The sequence below is a fragment of the Aphis gossypii genome, unplaced genomic scaffold (genome assembly GCF_020184175.1).
Source record: "Aphis gossypii isolate Hap1 unplaced genomic scaffold, ASM2018417v2 Contig01020, whole genome shotgun sequence".
NCBI lineage: Eukaryota > Metazoa > Arthropoda > Insecta > Hemiptera > Aphididae > Aphis > Aphis gossypii.
The window spans coordinates 1,633-26,505 of NW_026083413.1; the positions used below are offsets into that span (position 1 = coordinate 1,633).

The window sequence follows — 24,873 nt, forward strand, 5'->3', positions numbered from 1 at the left end:
TGGAACGCGAGGTAGATTGGCGCGGATAAACTCGGATAAAGTTTTACGAACACGTGGTCGGCACACTACTCGTGGCGAGCGGGACTTGGACGGACTTCGTCGGACTCGAAAAAAGCAGGGTAAAGCTGAGGTCACCAATTTGGGGATAGTGGCTTTTGTTGGCACACTATCAGCCAGACAATTTACGAGCTTCGAATGAAACTCGAAGTGGAGAAAAGGTAACTACTACAAATAACAACAAGCTTGACAAAACAAAACTTTTTATTTGGTAGAGAAAAAAACGAGAGTAACGTACTTTATAATAAAATAAATACAACGGTAAAAAGAAAGGTATTGATGCTCGCGGAGACAATATACGCGCGGCGTAATTTTGGCGTTATCGTGGAAAAAAGACAAAGTCGCGTGACGGAAAGAAAGTTTGCTGTACCGAGAACTAGGGACTTCACAGTTCGGATGTCGACAAAAGAGTGCCAAAACGGGAACCGCGAAATCCGAGTAACGGCCGTAACGAGCCGAGAAAAGCGGATCGGTCGCTCGCGTGGGCTGGCGGGGGGTAGCGCGAGATCGCGACATCGTTACAATAGGCATATATAGATATAACACAATAATAAAATAATAATACAATAATACAATAATAAAATAATACAATAATAATAATGGTACAATAATTGTGCGCTAGCGCGGCGACGATAAACACCGCGACACTGCGTCCGATAACACCGTATCACCACACACCTTGTGCTATCTTTATGTACTTGGCTTGGTTATTATCTAAATTAGTGTGGCAACCCACAACAGCGACAATGGTTATCAGGTTATGTCGTTACCGCGATATCAGCGCGTCAGCCGCCGCCAGCTGCGCGCCCCTCTCCCTCGTTAGTTTTTATTGTACACACTCATCGCTTCCCGTTTTCGGACTTCGCTACCGTTACTCAGCGCGCTCCAACGGTACTCCGCAGTCCGCATATCTCGTCAAAACACTAAATCACGTTTTCTTTTCTTTAAAAAACTACTGTTGCTCTTACTTTATTCACTACTAATAAAACTTCCTGTAACCAAATTTACTATTCGTTTTCGTTCTTTATTCTTAACCTTTTACCAACATCATTAGTAGTTCGGTCTGCCTGACCACTACTAAATTGGTGACCTCGACGCCGGACACACAGCACGTTCGGAAGACCATTGCGAACGAGTTTCGAAGGTTCCGGCGTGTCGCTCAACGTGTTTCGCATTTTCGTTTCGTGTAGTTTATCGAAATGGATTTTTTGGATGTTTATACGCTCGAAAACACTCACCCGAGTCAGCCCTCTACCGATTCGCACGTCGCGACCACGCAACCGCCGCTCGCGCCCGCGCTCGCTCAGTTACCGCCGTCAGACAACGTCGCCGCGATCGAACACGTGCGCCTCCCTGGTTTTTGGCGACATTCGCCACAGCAATGGTTCCTGCACGCCGAAGCAGTATTTCTAAGCAACCGCGTTAGATCAGAGATGACCAAAGTGAACCACGTGCTCACGGCGCTAGACGAGGATGGAATCCGAACGGTGTCAGACTTATTAGGCGCCAACGCCCAATATTCAGCAGTACGAGACAGACTCATTTCCGCCTATGCCGTGCCACAGGCAACCCGTTTCCGCACCATCGTGCAACACGGCGGTATGGGCGACCGCCGCCCGTCACAGATGCTCCGCGACATGCGAAGCGTTTTGCCCGAAGGCATCGGCGACGCCGCTCTCAAAGAGTTTTGGTTACAGAAGCTTCCCCCTGCCATCCTGACCGTCATTTCCGGACTTGACGGAGCCTTGGACACTTTGGCCGAGCGCGCCGACCGCGTTATGGACGCGAACGCCGGACGCGAAGTTTCAGCCGTGTCCTCGCACAACGCCCTCGAACAGCAGATCCATACCATGCGTAATGCAATTGCAGCATTAACCACTCAAGTAGCCGCGCTCGCCACGTCGTATCCAAAACAAAACCAACAACCTCGGCGGGAAAGTTTCTCGCGTCCACGTTCTCGCAATCGCGTACGCGGAACAAAGACTTCTGCTTTTACCACGATCGATTCGGGAACGAGGCGAGAAATTGCAGCGAACCGTGTAGCTTCTCGTCAAAAAACTAGCGGAAGCGGCGGAGTCCCCGCGAACTTCCGCCGCCTGCCCGACACGCCGCGTGTTCGTCAGCGATACGCGCACCGGCAAACAGTTCCTCGTCGATTCCGGTGCCGAAATATCCGTGCTACCACCCACAGCAAGCGCACGCCCGGTCTCCGACGTAGTTCTGACGGTCGCCAACGGTACACGGATTAAGACGTACGGTCCTAAAACGTTACGTTTGTGCCTGGGTGTCAGACGAACGTACGCTTGGACGTTCGAAATGGCAGATGTCGCCCACCCGATCATCGGCGCTGACTTTTTGCATTATTTCGGATTGCTCATCGACGTAAAAAACCACCGCCTCATCGACCCGTCAGATCAGAAGTTAATGCAAACGATTTCCGTAGATGACGTCAGCTCACGGACACTCGTCGTTTCACACACACACAAGTGGACTAAACTTCTGCATTCCTTTCCCGGCGTTACGCGCGAATCGCCGGTACCCACCAGGTTCAAACACGATGTTGTTCACGAGCTACGAACCACCGGACCGCCATTATTCGCACGCCCGCGACGCCTACCACCCGAGCGCAGTCAGGTAGCACGTCGCGAATTCGATTATATGCTCAGCAAGGGTATTTGTCGCCCGTCATCAAGCGCTTGGGCCAGTCCGCTGCTGCTGGTGACAAAAAAAGACGGCGCATGTAGACCCTGTGGCGACTACCGACGTTTAAACGCCGTCACCCGCGCCGACCGATACCCGTTGCCGCATCTGCACGACTTTACGGCACACTTGGCAGGTCGGACGCTGTTTACCAAGCTGGACCTGGTAAAGGCATACCATCAGGTACCCATAGCCAAGCATGACATACCTAAGACTGCAGTTACTACGCCGTTTGGACTGTTTGAGTTCCCGGTGATGTGTTTCGGTTTGCGAAATGCGGCACAGACGTTCCAACGCGTCATCAATGAAATGCTGCGCGGTCTCGACTACGCTTTCGCGTATATCGACGATGTCCTCATCGCGTCACGCGACGAACCCGAGCACGAGCAACAAGTTCGCGCCGTACTGAAGCGGCTGCAAGATTTCGGCATGTCAATTAACCCGGCCAAGTGCGTTTTTGCCGTTACCTCCCTAACGTTCCTCGGTCATGTTATTATCAAGGACGGTTGCCAACCCAACCCAGACCGCATCGACGTAATCCATCGATGGCCACTTCCGGCGACCAAAAAAGGCCTACAACGGTTCCTAGGCTCGATAAATTTTTATCGCAGGTTCATCCCAAACGCCGCGCAGATGCAGACCACGCTATACGACTTAGTAGCTCAAGTTAAGAAAAAAGACGGGCCGCTGCAGTGGAACAGCAGCACCCGCACCGCATTCGATACCTGCCGCACAGCCCTCGCCGCCTCAGCTAACCTGGCACACCCTCGACCTAACGTAGAACTACGCCTCAGCACAGACGCGTCCAGCACATCAATCGGCGCCGTGATCGAACAAAAAAACGGTACCGACTGGCAACCACTCGGCTTCTTTTCGCGGAAACTCACCGACGCAGAAACGCGGTATAGCACATACGACCGTGAGTTGCTCGCGGCTTATAGCAGCACTCGTTACTTCATCCACCTCATTGAAGGCCGCCTAACCACCTTATTCACGGACCACAAGCCACTCATATTTATGTTTACTCACAAAAACGAGAAATACGTGGATAGACAGGTGCGCCAAATATCATTTCTGTCCCAGTACATCAACTGAGTTGGGTCAGATGATCCTGGAGTTGCTTAGTGGACTGATTAGGGTCTGAGTGGGAGGAGATTATAGCAGTGTCGTCAGCGAATGTAGCAATAAAAGTGTCATTAGTGTGAGGTATATCCGAGGTGAAAATGTTAAAGAGAGTAGGAGCTAAGATGCTACCTTAGGGTATACCTGCCATGATATGATGTATATGTGATACATCATCTAAATAATTGATGTTTCTTATTAGTTTTATAATTTATTTGTATTTCAAAATAAATATTGAATTAATCAACTTAAATGTGTTAATATTTGATTTTATACCTCGTGAACTTGTTGTTAAGTAAGATAACGCGTCTAATTATAATTAAATATATAAGATTTAAAAAATTGCAGTTTCGGGTTCGATGGATCAGGTAAGTAATTCTCCCTTCCACACGTTATTTGATTTGATTTCACGTTCACTTCAATTTTTTTAATGTAATCAGTTTAGTATATAACCACACATGTACAAGTAATATACTTAGTTTATAAATATGTGTTGTAACGATCATATATGTGTAAATAACATCTGTGTTTTACGTTTATTTCAGTTATTACATTTATTTCTATTCGTTTTTAAAAATTATCATCAGAAATCGTCTATATCAAAAAGATCACGTCGTCAAACAATATGATTCCATCAATTGTTGCAAAATCAATATTCAATATTAGACCTTTTAACAAGAAAAGTGTAACGGTTGGATTTTTGGTTAATAAAACGATTTCTGTTATTGTAATACTAAAGTGTAATGTTACTAAAAAATTGTTAACCTTCGATTTACTTCAGTGGTGTACACTAATGTGTGATAGAAATTATAGTTCAATAACTAATAATCTGCAAACTAATTGTAAACGTGTGAAAATAACTGATAACATATATTATTCAGTCAATTTAAATCAGTTAACTATTAAATTGCATGTTTATGATCATTTTATTACCTTATCATATTATACTGTCTTACATCGTTTAAAACAATTACAACAATGTATCGATTCACATATTATAGAAAAGCAGAAAAAGTTGGTTTCATATCAGTCAACTTTTGATATCGTATATTCATTAATTAGAGCAGACATCAATATTCTACCATCATCTTGTCAGCGAAATGATTTTACTAAACAGTATATTCAAAATTTTGACTTTAGCATGTGTTGTATACAGAACGATGATTCTTGTTTTATAAATGAAGTACTTCAATTCCACAATAATTCACTATCAGATATGATATTATATGATTTAATGACGATTTAAAATAAAATTTGTATTGAACTTTATACGATTATAATTGTTATAATTACTCTAATGCCTGGTTGCACAAACGACCAATAACTAGTTATCGAACCATTAACTAGGTTATCGAATCAATAACATTTTGGCAGGTTGCACAAAGGATCTATAAGTTTTATCAATCCAATAAATATTGTGTTATCGGTACAATAAGTTATAGGCCCTATTTTGGTTCGATAAATTTGTTAAAGAGTTCTATAACTTAATTGGTTTGATATGATAACTTATTGTGATAACAATATTACGATAGTGTATCAACAAAGTAGTCCAGTCAAGGAATGACCCAAAATATATTTATATAATAATAATAATAAATAATAATATTTTAAACATAATAAATAAGTTAAAATATGAACCACTTAAAAGAATAAAAAGTACATACCTAAATCTGTTTTGGAAATCATATTCATCATATTGTTCGAGTGGATTGAAACAGTCACGATATCTTCTTGGCCTCGGTAAATTTAAAACAACTTCCAAAACATATTCTTAATCAGAACTGTTAGAATTTGATGATGTTGAATACACTGACATTTTTCTTAAGTTATAATTTAATTTAATTTTATAAGATTGACGTGAATTCCGATATGTGTGCAACGTGCTCTGATAGTTAAATATAATACATAAATTACCATAGCCAACAATACTCTAAACATTGGGGGCATAGAGGACATCCTTATAGTTATGTTAGGGTGAGCAGTCAAGCAAGCAATGATCGAGTATAATAAACCGAATCTAAAAACAAAAGGTAAAAACCAATCGAAAGTATCATCGCCCGTATGCTTTCTACCCGCAGGAAGGTAATAACAAATAATCCGGTGACATATTATGGATACGTAATTACCACCCGGTAGAATATATTAAGTGCGGAAGCACTCACCCGATAGAATATTATAGTCATATAATTGACGCACGCTATCGCCCGGATGACGCAAAGCGTGGGTAGAAGCGGATGCAGGTGCAGATGACCAACAGGGGCCTGAGGGTACCGTGGGAGTCCCTAGACGATATAAAAGGGGGTCCAGATTAGGCACAATTCAGACGTGATCCACCAGAGTTAGAACGAGCACCTTCACGTCACCCAGATCAATAGTTTTGTCATTTGGACATAGAATATTTTTCAAAAGTTCAATTAAATTAATTAATTGGACTTAGAATAATTTTAAATAAAAAACACTTAGAATAGATTCAAGAGTTTTCATTTATTTCACAAACAACCTTTCCGATTCGACATCATTCAACTGATTGTACGTGGCACGTTACATGTGAAATGTGAATTAAGCGTGGTGCCGTGGTTCACTATAGTCCAGTCAAGGAATGAGGAGTAGAATGCGTGAGCAGGTAACTAAGCGATTCCTTCGGAAACTTGTTCAGGGGTCTTAGGGTGTTAACATACCAAAAGTCCTGACACCTAGGCGGTGAGCCGGAAGGGGAGGGGGGAGTAAAGATACGCATTTTGGGTTTTTCGATTATAACTCGAAAACGGTGCATCGGAGGGAAATTTTTTTTTATAACAAAATAAAGCTCGTAAAATTATCTAAGACATTTATACTATATGTTTTTTTCAAATTTACAACCGTTTTCGAGCTACACCTTCGAAAAAGTAGAATATTACAAAAATGTAATTTTACCTCACTATATTTGTCAAACAATCCATTATATTGTCTACCATATTGTATTTTTTTATTTTTTAACTTAATGATAGACTTTAATATTGTTGTCTAGTAAATATAGATATAATAGTAAATCTTTGGAAATGTTCGAGTGTCTCGGCAGAAAGATAAGGTTATTGTCAATCCGTTAAACGTCTATATGATATTATGTGCTGGCTACGGCACCGCTAATCGCTAATATTGGTTCTAATAATAACTTGTTACAAAATACTATTATATACACAACTTAAGATATAATATATTATGATATTATGATATAATACCATATTATTTTTCATTTTGTTTTTCTGCGAACGTCTGAATAGTGAATACGTGCGTCGATCATCGAAAGAAACCAAATGGTGAGTATCTATAATAGTATTATTTTGTAATTATTGTAATAATTGATATAATCATAAACTAACACAGATTTAAATTTCCTGTCGAATTTAGAAAAATAGTGTGTTCCAATAGTTTTACAGTGAACCTATTTTTTTTTAAAAAACATTAAAATAGGTACATTCTAATCAAAAATTAAAAATTAAAACCTTGTAATATTTCTATGTACCTAAAGAGAATCAAGTTCAATGTAGGTATATTTATTTATTTATTTTTATTAGTACATATAACATAAATATGCTTTATTTAACAGCGGCTCGAAGAGAGTATATTTGAATCACAAAGTTGTTGATTAATATTATAATATTATAATATTTATTTAGATACAATAACACGTTTAATTAAATTTCATAATTTCAGTTTATCATTTATTAGATCTTTTTTTCGAATATTAAATATTAATAAGACCCCACTATATAAGAATAAATGAAATTATTAATGTCTTAAAATTAAAAATATATTCAAGGTCCATTGTCTTGTGCTCTACATTTTGTGTTATTATGTTTGCGTAGGATCTAGAAAATCGATTATTAAAAATAATATAAAATTGTGCACCTAGAAAAAAAAATAAGATAATAAAGATATTATATATGTAGCGTAGACGACAATAGACTATTTAAAAAAAAAGTTATTGCAATTTTCAGTTCATCGTAAAAAACACCATTTATACATATGATATATAATATATTGTTAACAGATACTACAATGAGTACTACTAAATGTCCCGTGTGCCTATATGATGTCGTTAGGGGAAGTAAAAATGTCTGTGAGGTTAAAGAAAAGGGTATACTGGGCCTTGTTAAAGCAAGTAAGGAACAGAATGACGATAAGCTTGAAATTTTCCGTGGTTTGACATCCCTTTTTATTCACATAAGCTGTCGTAAAAATTATACCAGGACTGACACAATAAAAAAATATGTTAGGGAGGCATCCACATACAAGGAAGAGACAGGGCCGTCTCAGCTCCGGTCTTCAGTTCCTAAATTCAATTTTAAGAGCAATTGTTTGTTCTGTGGACATTGTGCAAAGAAAGAAATTAAAAATCCGTTGGCAAAAAGGAGAATTGTGCATTCAGTTGAGACTTTAACTGTTCAAAATCGAATCAGGGAGGTATGTTCTATGAAGCAGGATACTTTAGGTGACGAAGTTCTTGGTCGCCTTTCCTTGATTAACGATCTTGTTGCTGAGGAGGCAGTATACCACAAAGACTGCTATATTAATTTTTTGAAGCCCACGAGCATACAAACTCCAAAAACTCTAGATTCCAAGAGACAGCCATGTTACAAAGGCTATGGAAGAGATTTGCATCTACTTGGAGGGAAGCAGCGATTGTCAGTTTTCCATAGATAAAATAATGGATATCATATCAGAGACCAAACCCCAGTGGCGGACGATCAAGGCTGAGTTGGAGAGGATATATGGAGATCGGATGCTAATCACTCCAGGTGCCAACAGATTTAGTGTGCCAGTGGTATGTTTTAGAGATAGTGGGAACAAGATTATCAATGAAGCGTGGTATGGAAACAAGGCCAAAAATGAAGAAGAAGAGGTTGAGAATTGTTGATAAAGCTGTGGAAATTTTGCGGCAAGATATTCAGAGTCAAGTGTACAGCACAGACACGTACCCTCCTAGAGACGACTTTTTGAAGAATCCAGGTACAATGACGCAATCCCTGACTTTTTTCCTTGAGGGTCTTCTATTGGCGAAGACAAAGAGAAAAGAAGAAACAAGGAGAAAATGTGCTGCACTGGGAAACTCCATAATTGGAATTGTCAGACCTAGAACCTTCGTATCACCTCTATTATGCAGTTTGTCATTGCTTATATACAGAAAGTATGCTTCAAGACATTTAATCGATCTACTTGCAAATTTGGGCTTTTGTGCATCGTATCACGAAGCACAAAAGTTAGAAATGTCAGCTATAGACAGTGTGAAACCTGGTTTTGTTGTAAAGAAAGGCGGTTTTAATCAATTTGTTTTTGACAACGTTGATTTCAACGTATGTACTATTGATGGGCTCAACACTCTCCATGCTATGGGTGGAATCAGGTGCATTACTCCCTCGAATTCACTTGAAAAAGGTGCTCGCATACCAAGATTAAAGAACATGCCCTTATCACATGATGTTGGAAAACTTGGGATTATTCCGCTGAAAACATTCCAGAAAAGAGCTAGCCTGGAAAGTGTAGTGGTCAAACGCATTAACGTACCCGAAGAAGTGGTTCACCCTCAACCTTTTAATGTCCTCTGGTTTGTTGCAAAAAAACTAAACATCTCGCTGCCAGAATGGAAAGGGTACATGACAACCATAACAACAGGGGATTTCAGTGAAAAGACAAGAGTAATAACCCTCCCCTTCATCAATGCGCCACCATCAAACTACGACACGGTCTATACAGCTTTGCAATATGCTAGCGAGTTGATCCAGCTGTCTCAGAATGACGACGAAAATAACAAAATAAAAGTAATTATCACCTTTGACCAGCCACTATACTGGAAGGCACGGGAAATTATTGCTACAGCTTCTCCTGACTCTCAGATAACGAACTGTATTGTGCGCCTTGGTGGATTTCACTTGCTGATGTCTTTTTTGGGCAGTATAGGCTACTTAATGGCTGGAAGTGGCCTAAAAGAACTGTTATGCATTACCCATGCTCCTCTATCTGTTGAAAAAATGCTCCAGGGTCACGCATTCGCTAGAGCAATAAGAGGACATTTGCTTGTCACGACAGCATTGTCCAACAAAATACTTGACCAAATCCAACTGACAGAAGAAGAAAAATCTGCTGTCACCGACATTTTGTCTGGTTTTCTGGATGAGCCACCTGCACTGAAAGCCTTAAATGAAAACCCAATAATCAAAAAGTTGACTGAGAAATTTGGTTATAAATTGGAACAGCTTAAAAACAATGGGCCCACAGCTCAGCTATGGATCCAGTATTTCAACATGGTTAACCTAGTCAAGGAATATATACATGCAGAAAGATCTGGTGATTGGGATTCACACCTGAACTGTGTCAAAAAAATGATACCATATTTTCATGCTTCTGGACACTTCCCCTACGCAAAGTCCTGTCAGTTGTATATTCAAGATATGGAGAATCTATCATTAACGATGACTTTTGAAGAATATCATAAGTTTGCAACCAGTGGCTATTTTACTATGCGACGCTCTGATCGCTTTTGGTCAGGCGTGTGGTCAGATTTGATAATTGAAACCACATTGATGCGATCATTCAAAAGCCGAGGAGGCATAACTGGAGGCAGAGGTGATTCGTACAGCGTACTCAGCAAGTGGTTAGTTGGTATGAGTGCAACTCATGAGGTATGCACTTCGCTTGAAGAGTTTGCTGGAGTCATATTCACGTCAAGTGAACAACACAAGGACCTTGGACAAGCCCGCAGGAGTAGAGATACAACAGACATTGTCAAACTCAATCAGTGGTTTGATTCTCATCCTCCATTCCCAGAAACCTCTCAAATCATGTCAATCTCCAGTGGAGTAGTCGGAGATGCCACAATAACATGTTATGATGCTGTTCGAGTTGGTAAAAGGGTTATGAATTCAATAGTTAACTTGACATTCGCAGACATAAAGTTATCTCGCAAAGATCTTGCATTACCAATATCTTCTGTCAGCTCGTCGATAAAAGTTCACGATGAAAAGGTAGTAGTTGATCCAACATTGTTTTTTCAGCGGATATGTATAAGTAAACGATCAGATGAAGATTTGATGAAATATTTTGAGTATGTTTTGGCCCCATTTCCGTTGGCACTATTCAACGAAAGTGGCATGCGAAAGACAAATAAATCAGTGCTGTACAGTTTGTTTGAGCCAACCAAGAAAGATGTTCTTCTGTCACAAATGAACATTGTAGTGGATGGAGGATTTTTACTACACAGAGTTATTTGGCAAAAAAATGCATCTATTGAGACAATTTGTAACAGTTATATCACCTACGTCAACTACCATTATCCTGGAATTACTCGCACTGTGGTGTTTGATGGGTAAGCAAACACAGCCAATAGCACTAAATCTCATGAACAAATGCGACGTTACAGAATGAGAAGGTCAGCCGACATCAATTTGACATTGGACACATCAATACCTGGGAAACAAGAAGATTTTTTATCCAATCCTACCAACAAAACTAATTTCATCGCATTACTACAGACAAAGCTGCAGGAGAAAGGGATAAATACTCTGCAGGCTAGCGATGATGCTGACGTCCTAATCGTAAAGACTGCTGTTGAACAATCCACTCACAATTCTGTGGCAGTCGTTGGTGAGGATGTAGACCTTGCTGTTCTGTTGATTGCTTCCACTCCTCCAATTCAAGATATAATAATGCTGAAACCGGGACGAGGGGAAACCAAAACAATGGCACTGTCCACCCAAGAGATGCAGAACCGTGGATTTGAACACATCCTGTTCCTTCATGCATTTACCGGATGCGACACAACTTCTGCTACTTTCAGGAGAAGCAAGGTGGGCTTCTTTAAATTGTACTTGGAGTCAGAAATCATCACACAAGCAGCAATGACTTTTTCAAACATATCCTCTACTTACGACCAGGTTGAAAAGGCTGGGAAAATGTGCTTCTTGAAATGGTATAAGGCGCCAAAAAAACAAACCTCCCTTAATCAGTACCGCTTCCAGTCGTTTACGAGGTCAGTGTCAAATATGAAGCCTGAAATCAGCTACCTACCTCCAACAGAGAATGCAGCTAAACAGCATTCCCGGCGTACCTACCACCAAATGCAGCAGTGGCTGGGAAATGAGCTTCCTCCCCAAGAATGGGGGTGGAAACGTGTAGGAGAAACCCTGGTGCCAATTACAACAGAAGATCTACCAGCGCCTGAGGTCCTTCTGAAAACTATATTTTGCCGCTGCACTAAGGATTGTATAATTGGCAAATGTGGTTGCCGGAAAGCTATGCTGACTTGTTCTGCAGCGTGTCTCCACTGCCAAGAGAAATGCCTGAACAGTGTGCCTGTTACCGATGAGGACGATGAAGACGACATACAGCCCGTTCAGCAAGAGTCACCAACTACTGCCGACGAAGATGCCATGGACGAACAACCTGGGCCCTCAAGTTCAAAGAGGATGAAAATATGATTTTATAAAAAATAGCAAGTATAAAATTAAGAATTGATTGAGAACAATAGGATTTTCAATTATTGTATTGATGTAACAAAACTACTTAGGTATCTGTAAAATAAAGTTTGTATTGTCAAAGTGTATTATCATTTTTTTGTCTGTTTTATTTAATAACTTTCATAAAAAAAAGTGTCAACATATATTATTAGATGTACGAAAAAGGTTGTGGATCTAGAATATGATATATTAACAAACTTTCTGAAAATTGCAAAATGTTATGAAAGTTTTAAAATAGCTGTAAATTTAGGCAGGTTGAATATTAATAATTAACATATGAGTATATATTCTGAAAGGGAAATTTAAATATCTACAACTTTTTTTCTATACATATTTGTTGTTTATGAATAGATTTTGATAATATGATGGATTGTTTGACAAATATAGTGAGGTAAAATTACATTTTTGTAAAATTCTACTTTTTCGAAGGTGTAGCTCGAAAACGGTTGTAAATTTGAAAAAAACATATAGTATAAATGTCTTAGATAATTTTACGAGCTTTATTTTGTTATAAAAAAAAATTTCCCTCCGATGCACCGTTTTCGAGTTATAATCGAAAAACCCAAAATGCGTATCTTTACTCCCCCCTCCCCTTCCGGCTCACCGCCTAGGTGTCAGGACTTTTGGTATGTTAACACCCTAAGACCCCTGAACAAGTTTCCGAAGGAATCGCTTAGTTACCTGCTCACGCATTCTACTCCTCATTCCTTGACTGGACTATAGTGAACCACGGCACCACGCTTAATTCACATTTCACATGTAACGTGCCACGTACAATCAGTTGAATGATGTCGAATCGGAAAGGTTGTTTGTGAAATAAATGAAAACTCTTGAATCTATTCTAAGTGTTTTTTATTTAAAATTATTCTAAGTCCAATTAATTAATTTAATTGAACTTTTGAAAAATATTCTATGTCCAAATGACAAAACTATTGATCTGGGTGACGTGAAGGTGCTCGTTCTAACTCTGGTGGATCACGTCTGAATTGTGCCTAATCTGGACCCCCTTTTATATCGTCTAGGGACTCCCACGGTACCCTCAGGCCCCTGTTGGTCATCTGCACCTGCATCCGCTTCTACCCACGCTTTGCGTCATCCGGGCGATAGCGTGCGTCAATTATATGACTATAATATTCTATCGGGTGAGTGCTTCCGCACTTAATATATTCTACCGGGTGGTAATTACGTATCCATAATATGTCACCGGATTATTTGTTATTACCTTCCTGCGGGTAGAAAGCATACGGGCGATGATACTTTCGATTGGTTTTTACCTTTTGTTTTTAGATTCGGTTTATTATACTCGATCATTGCTTGCTTGACTGCTCACCCTAACATAACTATAAGGATGTCCTCTATGCCCCCAATGTTTAGAGTATTGTTGGCTATGGTAATTTATGTATTATATTTAACTATCAGAGCACGTTGCACACATATCGGAATTCACGTCAATCTTATAAAATTAAATTAAATTATAACTTAAGAAAAATGTCAGTGTATTCAACATCATCAAATTCTAACAGTTCTGATTAAGAATATGTTTTGGAAGTTGTTTTAAATTTACCGAGGCCAAGAAGATATCGTGACTGTTTCAATCCACTCGAACAATATGATGAATATGATTTCCAAAACAGATTTAGGTATGTACTTTTTATTCTTTTAAGTGGTTCATAATTTTAACTTATTTATTATGTTTAAAATATTTACAATTATTAAGTAATATGTCTTATTGAAAACTTCATTTTTAGGCTAAATAAAAACACATTCATGGTGTTACTTAATTTAATAGGCAGTGATTTAAAACGGTCTACCAATAGAAGTTTTGCAATTACCCCAGAAATACAACTATTAATTGCTCTACGATATTATGCAACTGGAGCATTTCAAGTAAGCTGTTCTTTAACATTATTTACAAAGTATGTAGATAAAAAATTCTTTTAATTTGTGTTTTAGTTTGTTCTAGGTGACCATATTAATGTACACTAGTTCACAGTATGTAGAGTAATAAAACGCCTATCAAAACGTATAGCAAGTCTTCGTCCTCTATTTATTAAAATGCCTGAAAATCAGATAGAAAAGCAAGTAGTGCAAATAGGGTTCTATGAAATGTATAATTTTCCCAGGGTAATTGGAGCAATCGATTGCACACACATAAGGATACAGTCTCCAAAGAGCGACATAGGAGAAAAATTTAGAAACAGAAAAGGTTATTTTTCTTTTAATGTACAAGCAGTATGTAACAGTAAAATGGAGATAACAAATATAGTGGCAAGGTATTAAATTAATTAAATCAGAAATATTATTAACAGATTATTATTATTATTTTGTTTTAGGTTATTTTATAAACTAATAATTTAATGTATATTTAGATGGCCGAGTTCAGTTCACGATAGTAAAATTTTTGACAATAGTTTACTACGTGCATGATTTGAAAATAATGAGTTTGAAGGCTGTTTTCTGCTCGGTGATGGAGGTTATCCATGTAGGAATTATTTAATGACACTATTACTGAATCATACTACAAATGCTGAATTAAAATATCAAGTATTTATTGAGTATTACTAATTTAACAGTTTTATTTTTGTATTTATTTAATTTAGTTATCAACTATTAATTAATTACAATCATTTGAAATGTACTCTTAGAAATCCCAAATTAGAATTGTCTGACTTGAGTTTTTCAATCAACATTTCTCTTTCTATTTCGGCAATTTCTAATTCAATTTTGGCTTTTTTTATCTTCAAATCATTGTAATGTTCATGAATTTTTTCTTTAGTGGTATTTAATGCCAGTTTTTGGTTAGATATATTTTCAAGGCTTTCATATACTTTATTTACAGTTGTATGTGTTACAGGAACTTTTTTGTTTGGTAATATTTCATGCAATTTAGATGGCACAGCAGTTATTTTTTTATTTTTTGTTTGAAAATCATCCTTTTTGTTAGGTTCGTCAGTATTGTCATGAATACTTATATCCATTGCCGATTCTTTAGCACTAGAGTCATTGCTATTTAATAACCATTCTATGTTATCTTTCATAAGTACATTTCTACATGGTGTTGAGGTAGAAACGGCTTGTGCATCAGCCATCTCATCAAGCCCCACCGTATAATCTAGGAAGGAAAATTAATAATTAAAACAAACTAGATAAAATTTTTATTTTTAAGCAATAAAATAACTTACATATTGGACTACCACTTCCACAGCTTTGCTTTTTGGCGATGCCAGGTAATTCCTTATAACTTGTTTGTAGTATACCTGGAAAATATTCATCACAATCATAGGGACATTCCAAAGATTCTAATCGATTCCCCATCATACCTATAACCTTATTACTTATTGAAGACGATTGATGCTCGGATTTTCCACCTCCTGTCTTATAAATCTGACTCTAAAGTTAGAAAAATGTAATGATTAATTTAACAATTAGTTGACTAGATTTTTATGGGAGAAAAATCGCCCAAGTGACTAGTATATACAAATACCTTTTCTTTATTTATATCCAGACTTGCTGATTTCTGTAACCACTTATTACACTTCTTCAGTTCCTCAATAGTTTTTATACCACTTGTTTGTAATTGATTGTACGATTCAGCAATTGTTTTCCATACTTCATCTTGATTATCAATACTTGAATCCTGTAATTAACAATTTAGGTTATTACAGCATTCTACATAGTTTTGGAGTTATATTTTAGAAACATACTATGGAAGGTTTATTGGTTAAAAGAAGGTCAACTAAAACTTAATTTTCTCTCTCTGTTGTAGTACTATTTGGTTGGTATAACATAAAATAAAAATACAATATATATTTAATATAAATTATCCTAAAGACAGATTAGAAACTGGTTATCATTAAAAAATAATTATTGTAAATTGACTTATACATATATTATAATTCTTCTTACTCTGTCACTGCTTTTATCTTTCCTTGTTTTTCGTTTCATAGTGTCAAACATTGCTTTTAGTTGTGTAGTCGTTCTTTCTCCAGTTGACTGTAACGCATTATACTGGTGTCTTATATTTTCCTAAGTATTTAATTTAATTTTATTTGAAGTACCATCAGTCTTTAACAAACACATTTATAAAAACATTTGATCATGCACCTTTAACTATTTAATTTCAATACCTAATTCATTTATAATACATACCTTGTAACATTCTGTAATACATACCTTTATATTCTCAATAATTGACATGTGAGGCTGTATAAGTTTTAACAAGATATTTCTTTCAGCGTCTGTAACATTTCTACTTCTCTTGTGGCCATGGTTGACTAATAACTATAGTACTTTAGAATTAGTAGATCATCATTCACTGTTGGGTACGGTAACATCAGCGCTTGACGAGTGTCGCGGTGAACTTGTGATCCCGCCCCGCGATGTTTATGTCAACGAACCGGTCGCGCTTACGTCGTTTCACCCGTTGATCATTACCGTGCACCCGGCGTTGCCTCTTCTTAACAATATTCTTATCTTATGATAAGATATCGCTGTTTTTTCGTGTGTGCGTTCGTTCGCTCACGTGTGTTTTCTTCCTGTTAAAATGTGAGACGTTACTTATTAATTTTTTTTTTACGTTTTTTGTCTGTTTTTCGCGTAGCCGTTTTTGTAAATACGTCGTCGTAATGTGCGCCCTCGCCGCCATCGACATCGCGTTGTCGTATTATTAAAAACGTCGCGTTTACTTTCGTCGTGTGTGCGCCACTCGCCGCCGCCGACGTCCACGGCACATCGCCGTTTGTACTCACGTCGTGTGTGTGCCATCGCCGCCACCGACGTTCACGGCTCGTGTCGCGTTTACTTTCGTCGTGTGTGCGCCACTCGCCGCCGCCGACGTCCACGGCACATCGCCGTTTGTACTCACGTCGTGTGTGCGCCACTCGCCGCCGCCGACGTCCACGGCACATCGCCGTTTGTACTCACGTCGTGTGTGCGCCATCGCCGTCACCGACGTCCACGGCCCGTCGCCACTTGTACTCACGTCGTGTGTGCGCCATCGCCGTCACCGACGTTCACGGCCCGTCGCCACTTGTACTCACGTCGCGTGTGCGCCATTCGTCGCCACCGACGTTCACGGCCCGTCGCCACTGTACTCGCGTCGCACAGTGGTCGAAAAATTAAAAAAGGTGGCCAAAAATAAATAACTGAAACTATGATATTTATATATATACAATTATCATTGAAATACATTTTTATTGATATAAAATATATTACAATTTGTTTTAATTATTATTTTTTATTCTGAAATGTATTCTGGTTCCCCATCACTGCAATAATTTATGTCTAGCAATAAATCTTCGACTTCTGGGAGCAGTTTTTTAATATTATGTTTATCAACTTTTCTGAAACTGCTTATAAGAGGATCCGATGATAGTAATAGCCTTTGAAAAATGTCAGTATTAATATTAATCCTGGAAGACTTTCGGCTGTAAGACTCTCTATACCTCTTAATGTCTTTATTGCGTGATTCTTGAGCCTCCTCACTCAAAATTCCAATTGGCAAAACAAACGATTTTATTATTGATGAGCCATGTATTAATATCTTGTGTACACTTGGTGGCATGTAATACCAACTATATAAATTAGTATACAACTTTGCCGTTTCCCAACAATACACTTCGAACTTATCAATATTGATATTTTCACCAGACGATAAACATTGTAAAATAACATAAAAGTGATAAATAAGATCTTCAGAAACCCCAGTAATTTCTGCAGAAATTTTATAATTTTTAAAGAATCTTCTAGCCGTATTACCATCATTTGAGGATCCAAAACCTTGTTTTGGCATATCTACCAACAAACCTAATCTTGAACGAAATTCGTTTTGGATTTTCAATTTTTTTTGCTTCAATAGTATATCTTTTCCGTCTTTTTTACTAGCCTATAAAATAATAGAATCATAAAACGTTAGACATATAAATTACTGCAAAAATGTATTTGATTTATAGTTGAGATACCTACTTTCCATACTTTAAAGTCCATACGATAACTTATGTGTAGTAAGCATTCAAAAAATCTGATATAAGCGTGTAATGTGGATAACCCGTAACTAAAAAATAATTATATATTTTATTTTATTTTATTTAAAATACTATTTAATTAATTTATATTACCGGTATGCACTTTGATCATCAATTTTTGTTCGCATTAAAGCTAAATCATTCATTTGAGATATTTTAGCGCCACATACATAACATGCCATTGATGAAGATTCAGTTATAGCATTGCATACCTATAATAGCAAAATTAACAATATAAACCGTTTAAAATGTAATTCATAATCTTATATTGTGTACATACTTTTCCATCAATCATAGTCAATTGCAAAATGAAATTAATGGTACCAAATTCACATTCAAATTTAGCAAGGCTATTGATTTGATCTGAAATGTATTTCTCTTCGTTTTTAGAAATATCAACGCTTTCTTTTACATATTGCAATCGTATAGGTCTACAATATCTTGTTGATGAACAGGCTGGATTCTGCCACACAACTTCATTAGTAATGTTGTCAACAACTCGTAAAGGCACTAGTGAAGTTACGAATATGGTGTCGTCTTGTGATGCCCCAACAGTTAATTGTTTATACATTGTAAATCCTGATGTACCGTCAAAGCCCCATTTGCAATGAAGTGTGCTTATATTTTGTAGTGGCTTTGGGAGGCTTTGAAGAATTCTTTTAGAAGTATGATTTAAAAGAGATTGCAATTGTACCTAAAAGCATTAAATAATATTGTAACGTACCTACCTAATTTGAAAATTAAAATTAAACTTCAATATTTTATATTTTTAAGCAAAAATTATGTTGCTAACCTCACATTTCTGTTCTTCGATTGTAATTTGTTTAGGATACGCATTTACCTTCTCAACAAGAAGCTGATCATATGAAGGATATAAATCATGGTTATGTTCTTTAGCGTTTTTACGGAGCATATTGTATTGGAATTTCGATAACGAACATGCAATAATTAAAGACAGAGCTACTTCCGGACTCATCATAGACGGCTTTAATGCATTTTTATTTTCCTTCCATACATCACGAATCTTTTTTCCTCTTGTTGGAGTAGAGTTTGATGCTTCTTTTACCAATTTTGCTGTATCTTCATTTCCTATTTTCCTAAACGCATATGAAGTTGTCTCACTAAGTTCACTTAAACTTGATGAGTTGTATAGAAGTTGACATTTTCGTCGTTTTGAACGCGCACTACTTTCGTCGAATGTTTTAGTTGGACGACCACGGCCTACAGATTCAGAACTATTTATATCTGTTAAATTACTGTCTCTGTATACAGACACCGGAAAATTAATAATAAAACAAAGCCACTCCCGATTTTCTTTTTGAAATCTTTCATTTTTTCGATTACTACTGTTCCATTTTATAAAATATCTATAATTATATACAATTTACCTATCATTAGCACTTCTATAAAATAGAATAAATATATAAATATATAAAAATAAAAAAAACACATAAATACCTATTAAAAAATGAAGTAGCCAAACATCTCGTAATCTCTTCAATAACATTTTGTACGTCATTATCATCTTTGTTGATTTTTAAAGCATTTAAAACATAATTCAAGGCAATATTTTTTTTCTCCTGGATAGTATGTGTAGTACTATTTGTGAGTATACATTCATGAAGATTTCCACGTGTAATTTTATTTAATAAAGCCATGATTAAAAATAAATATATTATTTCACTATAAAGAAAGATAATATCAAAAATGGTATACACGCAATTTCAATCACCGGTTAAAAAAAATAGCGCAAATATGCGCAGCTAAATTTTATTTAGTATTGTTCACTGGACTTTTCCCAACGAACTGATATAATTTTCATCGTGTAACACGATGAATAAACATACTAAATATCTACGTTTTTAATGACATATAAGTTTAATTTAGATTTATCAATAATATTTTATAAAATATATGGTACGCACCTTTATCTTTAATTATATATATACATATATATCTCATAATGTACTCATATATCACATTTTATAAATACCGACGATAATTACTCAATTTAATACCATATTTAACAGAGAACTTATCTTAATTATATTTCGACTATTCACAATACATCGATGTTTTATCAACATTTTAGTTATGCTATATATAGCATTTTATGTACTTAAATTAGTGTTTTGTTAAAAAAAAAAAACATTTTTAAATACGATAGGATGTGTACAAACATTTTATTTTTTGAAAATTAAAGTTTTCTTATATTTAAAATAATGATTTTTGGCCACCTTTTTTAATTTTTCGACCACTGTGCGTCGCGTGTGCGCCCTCGCCGCCTGCTCTCCATGCGTATTCATGATTCATGAACTACATCGTCGGACATCGTCAGGTCATCCAGGGATAAATCCGGTGATGTTCATTTTGTATTTATGTCATTATTAAAAATATCGATGTTTGTAAAATTCATTCTGTTAATATAGTCTTAGATTTAAGGACCCCCCCCGTCCCGTTATCTGTAAATTTAGTAATAATCTTTAGTTTCAATACAGTCCACTAAAATTATAATATCCGAGTCTTTTTTCCTTACAAATCCATCCACCCCCTTGTAATTATCCGGCATCATAGGTTGCCGGCAATATCCCGCGCCATTCACGTGCCATCAGGGAAAGCCGCAGCCGCACATTCACAATATTAAATTTATTCAGCAAAATACTTAAATACATCACAAAATATAACGATTGTCGATCAAAATCTCAAATTGATAATTTTAATGATAACATCGATTAAATTATCACTTTTATGTAAGTGATATTGTAATCAATAACCACATAACCAAGGTTAACGAACGAACCATTGAACTTTATGGAATTATTTGTGCAACCGAACACTACTTTGTGGATCCAATAAAGATGTTTATCAGCTTGTTTATCAAACCGATATCATATCTTATTGAACTGTTTTTATCGACCGTCTGTGCAACCGGGCAAAAGAATTGATTTCAATATTATAGTAAAAAAAATAAGATTAATTAATTTTATCAATTCTGATAATTTTATTAAATGTTATAATTTATAATATCAATAAATAGTTTTCACATTATAATATATTTGTATTTTATTTTTTGCTGTTTCTTAAAATCTTTCGTTTTGGGTCTGATGAACATCGATTCAAAATTGAACAAATAAGTTCGTTTGTTTTATTCGAGATTTCATTATCAGCAGGATGTGTATTGCAAGTATACAACTTCAAGCTAGCTTCAGAATGTTTCCATCTACAAAAAAAAATCATTATTTAATAATATTCGTAATATGTTTTATTATTTAATCATGTTATAGTTAAATATAACGATAAAATCCTCAATCTCATTATTTTAATTAGAATTTAATAATTTATTTGTGTTGAATAATAATAGGTAACGGTCAAATTAAAAAAATAATCTGGTGATCAATAAATGATTGTATCGCTGTTGTTTAACTATAGTTCATCATTAATCATTGGTTTTTTTTATTATGGTTTTTACCTTTCAAGTGACGGATTGTCCTTAATAGTACTAGTTTTATAATGTTGGATGATGTAGAAAAATAATACAACACAAATTATTACCTTTCGTGTCTTAGACTAAAAATTAAAAACTTTTGGTTCAGTATCATTTTTTCTTTTTCTATTCTGCATTTTTACCGGTTTTAAAGAAGATGATAGTGTTGATAGCATACTACTTTCATTCTATTATTTAATAATAATATATTAATATCATACACACACACATACATAAACAAATAGGTATAGATACTTACATCATCATTTGAAGAGCTTTCGCCTGATACATTAGTATAGTACGACGTATTATTTCGCTGACTTTATTACAACACTATCATCAAGCAAGGTACATATAAAAAAAAAATAGTAATTGTCAGAAGTCAATATACGAAAATATATTATAAGGCGATATAAAACAGTTTCACGATTCTAAACTAGGAGGTCATTTAGGTGTTAACAAAACTATTAAACGCATACAGAAGCAATTTAGATGGAAAGGTATGAAAGATGATGTTAAAAAGTACCTAAGAAATTGTACATCGTGTCAAGTAAATAAAATTTCAAATCGGCATGTAAAACAACCAATGGCTATTACATCAACAAATACAAAACCATTTGAAAAAATATTTTTAGATATTGTAGGTCCATTACCAACGACCTTGTCTAGTAATAATTATATTTTAACAATGCAAGATGACTTATCTAAATACACGCTAGGAGTACCAAAACCTAATCATCAGGCAAACACGGTCGCGGAAGCTTTTGTTATACATTTCGTGTGTGTACATGGAATACCGGGAACGATATTGACAGATCAGGGAACGGATTTCCTTAGCAAAACATTTACGGAAGTTTGCAAATTGGTAAAAATAAATAAGGTTAATACTAGTCCTTTTAGACCACAAACAAATGGAGGTCTCGAAAGATCACATAGAACTTTGGTCGTAATAAAAGTAGTAAAATGCCCTAAAAATGTTAGACACGATCAATAACGCCGGAGCAAGACTTGCAACTGGAGCGTTTCGGTCCAGTCCTATTGATAGTCTACTCAACATAGCCAACATAATGCCTCTCCATATAAAACGTCAAGAAATTGTAATGATTCTCGCTACCAAACTTGCCAGAGACAGAATGATATCTTCCCTTAACTCTTACCCGTCCTTACTAGCAATTGTTAAAAAAAAATAATATTAATCTAAAAAATATTTTAACATCTCAATTCCCTGTCATCCCTCCTTGGACATCATTTCCGAATATTATTGATACCAGTCTTGCTGAACTTCCTAAAATCTCAAACAGCTCACAGGTATACATCCAAAACTTTAAGAACACAATATCGCAATATTCTAATTATACTGAAATCTACACTGACGCCTCAAAATCGGAAAACAATGTGGGAATCACCATTATACACAAAGATGAGGTAATAACATATAAACTTCCAACAGAATGCTCCATATACTCAGCTGAAGCAATCGCCATTCTAAAAGCTTTTGAGTACGCACTCGGAAAACAAAATCAAAATTTTATTATTTTAAGTGATTCCTTAAGTGCAATTTCTAGCATAGCAAACACACATAAGCCTTATGACTTTGCAAAGAAAATCCACCTCCTCATTTCCTACCATCTCTCCAAAGGAAACGCGGTCAAAATAATGTGGATACCCGGCCATTCTTCAATTGAAGGCAATGAAAAAGCAGATATACAAGCCAAGAATATAGCCTCCTCATCTTCCCTAGACATCACTCAGCTCACTACTTCTCAAGATACCATAAGAACAATAAAACAAATATCACTGCAAGCTTGGCAAAATACATGTGCAAAACAAAAAACTAAACTGAACGAAATTAAACCAACTATTCTCCACTAGCCTAACAATCATCGCGACAGGAAAAAGGAAACCATCATCAACAGGCTAAGAATAGGTCACACCTGAATAACCCATGGCTTCCTAATGTCCCGAGATGAGCCTCCCTCGTGTACGACATGCGGGGTCGCACTAACAATAAAACATATTCTCATGGAATGTTTTGCGTATCTCGACGCAAGAAACCGCAATCATTTATCCAGCGATTTATATGATACACTTGGACCAGTCTTGCCATCACCTGACATATTCGTGTTCCTCCAGGAGACTGGATTGAACAAACTTATTTAACCAGCCGATTACTCAACCTCATAATTAAGCTCATATAACCTAGTATAGACACTTGCTGTTATTAAAACTATTATTATTGTTATTTATTATGTAACACCTATATGTAAAAAAAAAAATAAGTAAGATAAAATACAAATATAATTGATGATAAATAAATATGTTTTAATAATTTACAAAATTTCAGTGAAATAAAAAATCAGATGAATAATGAAATATTTAAAATATAAATGAATAAATATAAAAAAATAAAATTGGTTGAATTCAAATTCAATATTTAATATATATATATAAAAGTTGTAAAACACGATCAGATTAAAAAATATATGATATAAAATCAAAGTTAAAAATTATTATTTCATCTGAATATTGTTTATATCATTATAGATTAATTAAGCTGCTGGTGAATCTGCTAGTCTTAGTGAATAAATATAAAAGATATGATCGTATTTATTTTTTTAAAAAATATTATGTTATGTGCCTATAAAATATTTATACTATTGATTATAAATAAATATGTTTTAATAATTTACAAAATTTCAGTGAAATAAAAATCAAATGAATAATGAAATATTTAATATCAAATAAATTCATGTTACCCAAAAATAAAAAATTAAATCAATAAAATATAAAGTACCTACATTCAATAATCTAAATTGTATATAAAATAAAAAATTATGAAATCAGTATTTTATTTTTATAAACATATATTTTAGTAACAGATAAAATAATACTATGATACTATTAATTGGTGTTGTTTAATTACAGGCAAAAACCAAAAAATAAAATAATTATAATTGATTTTGATTTTGGATTCAGCAACTATTAACGTACAGAT

The 24,873-nt window shown here is 35.8% G+C and overlaps 1 protein-coding gene across 1 annotated transcript; it reads right to left on the reverse strand.

Moving 5' to 3' along the window:
• Window positions 1–17,607: 17,607 nt before the first annotated feature.
• On the reverse strand, window positions 17,608–19,143 carry LOC114131830 (uncharacterized). Its single transcript, XM_027997139.2, has 4 exons — window positions 18,675–19,143; window positions 18,488–18,606; window positions 18,336–18,423; window positions 17,608–18,255 (listed from the first exon to the last, which is right to left on the reverse strand). Exons 1-4 carry the CDS (start codon window positions 18,963–18,965, stop codon window positions 17,608–17,610), a joined length of 1,146 nt encoding a protein of 381 aa, XP_027852940.2. The 5' UTR covers window positions 18,966–19,143.
• Window positions 19,144–24,873: the final 5,730 nt, after the last annotated feature.